The 5,276-nt window shown below is 34.2% G+C and overlaps 1 protein-coding gene across 1 annotated transcript; it reads right to left on the reverse strand.

The window, feature by feature from the left end:
• Positions 1–218: 218 nt before the first annotated feature.
• On the reverse strand, positions 219–4,548 carry LOC123548465 (uncharacterized). Its single transcript, XM_045335765.2, has 3 exons — positions 3,414–4,548; positions 2,565–2,632; positions 219–586 (listed from the first exon to the last, which is right to left on the reverse strand). Exons 1-3 carry the CDS (start codon positions 4,438–4,440, stop codon positions 452–454), a joined length of 1,230 nt encoding a protein of 409 aa, XP_045191700.2. The 5' UTR covers positions 4,441–4,548; the 3' UTR covers positions 219–451.
• Between the last annotated feature and the right edge of the window lie 728 nt (positions 4,549–5,276).

Consider the following 5,276-nt stretch of genomic DNA (forward strand, 5'->3'; position numbering starts at 1 on the left):
TGTTATCAAGATTTCATCGAAATTCCTGTTCATCGGTGTCTAGTCTTGCGAACCCTGTCCATAACTGGCACCTGTCACGAGGGTGACGTAGAGAAACATTCTGATAACTGCCATTTTGTTTCTGTGAGAAAGACTTCAAGACATAGATATATGTCTATAATAGTAAAATGAATTATCAAGCATATGCTATGTATTGATAAAAACACACATATATTTATGGATAGTTGTATTATCAAAGTGTTTTCAACTCAAAATACTGTCATAAAAGAATGTATTGACTGTCAATCAAATGTTTCGCATCAACAGTTAATGCAGTTTGAAGTGCAAAAACAAAACAATACTGTCAAGAAAAAAGATTAAACTGTTTGATGGTGTTTTGTATTTAACAACCATGTAGCCAATGGCGATTACAAGAGAAGCAGAAGACCTGTAATCAACAATCTATAAGAATTTAGATGAGTTCGACTCCATTCCACACTGCCCCTACACGGTAGCCTGACCAAGACTTTCCCGTAGCATCCCACTTCACAGTGACAGTGCCATCTGGTTCAACTGACGTCACAGTACCAGGCTTATTGCGATGATCCTGTAATATAATGAATGTAGACACAGTAAGTCCATTGATGATATAGTATGTAATTTATTCGTGCAAGATAAAATGGCTTGCACTATTTATTAAGATATAGGGGATATTTGTTTATTTCGGAGTAAGATTGAAATAATCTCTCACGAGTGAACACCAGATGCAATATTTTCTCGAGGGGCATAACCAAGAGTAAAAATTAAGATATGGTGTTCATGAGTGAAAGGCATTTTGATCTTACATGTAAAACAAACAAAACATCTTTTTATTTCATGTTTTTACTTGATTTAACCATTGTTTAGTTTCTTACAAGTAAAGATTAATTTGATATATTTCACTGTGAAAAATACCAGATATATTCACTGTCATATTTAGACAATTCACTGAAAACATGTAATAAATATAAATCTATTCAACAACGACAAAACGTTACAGATATAAACGAACATACTCTACATCCAGTAAACAGTTACTGTTTGGTAGAGATATTTATGGTAGCTCGTGTTTATGCTCCCGCCAGAACGAGAGCACGACAGGACGATTAATAATTTTTGTCGTGTTGTTATATTTGTGCCCTCGCCAGGATGGCAGCACATGGACACGAAATACGTAGACACCACAAAATAGGACAAAGACACGACAGAAACAATCGTGTTGGTGCAGCACAAGGACACGAATACATAACAAAAGCACATTTTGTCGTTTTGTTGTGCTGGCGGAGGCGCAAAAGAAAAACACAATGGCACGCAAACTTATCTTGCCGTTGTTTTGACGTTGTTTAACTTTCCGTTAAGATGCGGAGTCAGATTACATATAATTATGCAGTTCCAAATAATGGAGGTTAATAAGAGTGAGTACATGCGCTCAGTACCTATGTTAGGTAGATAAACAAAGTTATTTCCTGTTGTTATCGAGGCAGCATTGAAACGGTCATATAGGCCCTTTTGCGAATGTCTACCGGAGGTTGAAACAACGAAAAACATAATTTGCCTTGTTGTCAAGTGGCTCCCGCTAGCACGACAGTATATAACACGTCAGAATGCTACTTTGTCGTATCACCGTGTTGTAGCGTGGCGAACCGTGAGTGTGAGGACATGATCAACTAGAGCGCTTCCATGACATAAAAGTGCGTCGTGTCGTCGCCCTAGTTTTGTCTTATCTACGTGCTAACGGGGACGCCAACACAACAAAAAAAATTTACTGCGCTGTCTCATTATCATACTGGTATTAGCGCCAACATGACAACAGAACTTGGCAGAAATGAGTCACCATACTTATTCCTAGTTTCAACAACGGATAAAATCGAATCCCAATCAGTGCTTGATAGTTTGGAAACAATTATGATGCACATATCATATAGATAAATGTGTGAGAACTTAATATAAGCTGAGCCTAGAACCTATTAACATCGCGGATCAGAATAAGCCCAGGGACGTGTTTTGTGTACTCACTCTACGTGGAGGTAATTACCAGTAATTATGATATATTAATTACAGTAAATGTAATACTTGAAACCCTTAGTCAATTTCTAAATTTCTAAAACTGTTTGTCAGAAAAGCAGGAAGTAATTATATGTAATATAAACGAGCGTATTGAATTAAACTTAGACTAAAATGCATTCTCTGTGACCGGACACTTACACTTCAACAATTACCAGGATACTTTATATGAAACACTTTATTATTTAGAAGTGTTTTACTTTTAAAATTATCTTTCGAACAAAGTTCATTTGCCAATAACTTACTGTGGATTTAACCTTTCGTTTTTATTTATTTTTTGAACACCGATATTTCGAACTCACTTGTCTCAAACTCCGGCTATCTCGAAGACATTTTCCCGTCTTAAAATATCATTTTTACATCAAAATTAAATGCTCGATCTCTTTTAATCCGAGATACTGTACATCTGACGCTTTCAATTGTAATGATGCGTAATAATGTACATATACACGCCACAGTGTAATTATCATCTATTCTCTTACCCAGTCGTAGGTAAAGCAAGGTCCTGGGCGAACACGAGCACCAACTCGTGCACTGTCAACGCCAGTACCTGAAAGACAATAACAGTAATGGCAACACAATACATGCTTTAAAAATATTACAGAAAGTACAGTATATTTACGGTCAAAATGTGTCCACTTTCATCTACACAACTGCAATCTTTCAAGTATTCAAAAACATAGACCCAAAATATGAAGCATTTCCGAAATCTTTAAGCCCGTGCTTGCTTATAAGACGATTAAGTCGGTGTAGAGATAACAGAAAAAAAAACTCTGCAAACCTCAACTGAACCAACGTAATTTTGAGAGAAAACAAAATGTTAAGTATAATGTGTGAGTATATTGTATTTAAGAATAAATATATTGTTGTGCAAAGTTTATTTGTTGGCATTTGGTTGCATTGTTTGCTTCCAAAGGATCTTTTTTTTCAGATTTTATTTAACCTAGTATACAGAATCTAAAACAAGTCCATGTATTTCGTATTCAAGTGAAACGTGACCATGAAATCCATATTAAAATTAAAACTACAAAATCACGATTTATTTCAATTAAAAGTTATTTTGTATTTTATTACTGTCAGACTGTTGGATTTATAGTAGCCATTTTATAAAATATAAATAATCAAAATGAACAGCAATCTTTTTACAAATTATCATAAACAGACACATCAAACCGAATATATTATAATTATTTTTATGATTCCTTGAAAAATATGTTCCTATTTTACATATATAATGAATAAGATAAAATAACCTATATATTTTCGTTTTATGTGATGGATTACGTTTGCTAAAAAGAAAGGAAAATACTGTAAATTTTATGATGCTTTACCTCGTTTCCTCCTTTTCCTGCCTTCCATTTCTTCATACATGCATTCCAAATTGTCTTCTGGTTGTATACTGATATCACCAGACAGCGCAGAGGGCGTTTGATGTTCAGATGTCGTGCGTTTTGAAAGGTTGAAATGTCCCAGCTTTTTGGCAGATGCAATTACAGTTGAAAGGTGTCTGTCAGAGACAAATTCAAACTTTTTTATTTCTTCTTTGGACTGTAATTTGGAAACTGCCTTTTCTAACGACGGGATATATAGCTTGCATTTAACTGCGTGAATAAAAAGTGCATTTCCGTCGTACAGATCCGTGTCTAATTTCTCTTTCAATCGTTCAGTTTTTGACAAAAGAGCCTTGCAATTTTCCTCAAGCTTTATCAAATATTTGCAGTTGTTGTTTCGTAACTGATCTACTTCTGACATAATGACTGTTTCTGCTGTGTCAAGATAGTCATCAATGTCCTTTCTAAATTTTCTTATTTCTTCCAGAGCTTTTTCATGCCATAGTTCATTACTTGCCTTGTCATCGTGAAGAAAGGTTTCACTTTCTTTGACTGTATCAGCTAGTATTGCAAGCTTCGACAGTAAACACTTGAAGGTTTCGTTTTCTTTGAAATCTGTTGATAAAGCATTTATATATTCCGGATCGCATGTACTGTGACCAAGAACCATACAATCACCACACCCAACCGTTTCATGTTTCTTGCAATAAAATTTAATTGTCTCACCGCCATGATATTTGCATTTCTCCACCTTTTCTTTTTCTGTTGAAATGGTCTGCATGTTTGCATAAATCAACTCGTGATGTCTGCACTGTTTTGCCTTAAGGTGATGCCGGAAACACGTGTTACACATTAAATCATCACATTCTTTACATATTCCATCCGCTTTTGCCACATTATTTTCACTTCTACAAGGTTCACATAAATCATTTTCATTTGAAGTTATTTCCTTCTCATCTGGTTCAGCTTTTATTTTCAAGACACTTTCCTTTTCTACTGGCTCAGTCTTAATTCCAAAATCATCCATTTCAGACGATTATGTTAACGACTAGTTTAAACGCTTAGATTCATAGTATCATATTATGTTATAAATAGAAACATAAAGTACACTTTTAATCGTTAGTACATGTATACACTCATTGCTGTTATGTATTTTAAACGCAACATTTAGCTAAAGATAAAGCAGTGTGTTTATACTCTGTATGCATACTCTGAGCCAATGCAGACGACAAAAGATATGTCATGCATTTTTCGTTTTGAGCAAGTGTATGACTATAAATCTTCAATAAAAATGGAATATAACGATTCATTCTACTTAAATCCTTTTCGGAATTTAAACGTACACCTTTAAAAGATGCATGTAAAACAGAATTTGGGACATTTATTACAATACGAAATACGGTAAATCAGACAATCAACCACAAATACCCTGTATATTTTCATTCTTACAAATTAATCGAAATATTATGATAATAATTATGAAGAACTAGTAATTTATCAGCAGTTGGAATTAAAATGCTGTGTAACCTGTCCGCACTTAAACCGTCGTTCCAGATTTAATCACTTATGTTAACTTGTATCAGATCATGTTAAAATGAAATAAAGCATGTTAATATACGCTGATGCATGATGAAATACTGGGATCTTCCTATATAATAATCCTAACGATTTCTCCAGTTTTCTTTTCTATCTAATTGGTTTACCTAATGTATATTCGAAAGGACTTGCGATGTTTTAATTTTAGGTGATGACGGCAAAAAGCGACTAGCTAATTTCTAACAATTATGCATATTCAACAGCATAATATCCTAAATCATATCGAAATATAAAGCACGATAAATAACGTGAATAAATATCAAGAAA

This window comes from Mercenaria mercenaria, chromosome 15 (assembly GCF_021730395.1).
Source record: "Mercenaria mercenaria strain notata chromosome 15, MADL_Memer_1, whole genome shotgun sequence".
Classification (NCBI taxonomy): domain Eukaryota; kingdom Metazoa; phylum Mollusca; class Bivalvia; order Venerida; family Veneridae; genus Mercenaria; species Mercenaria mercenaria.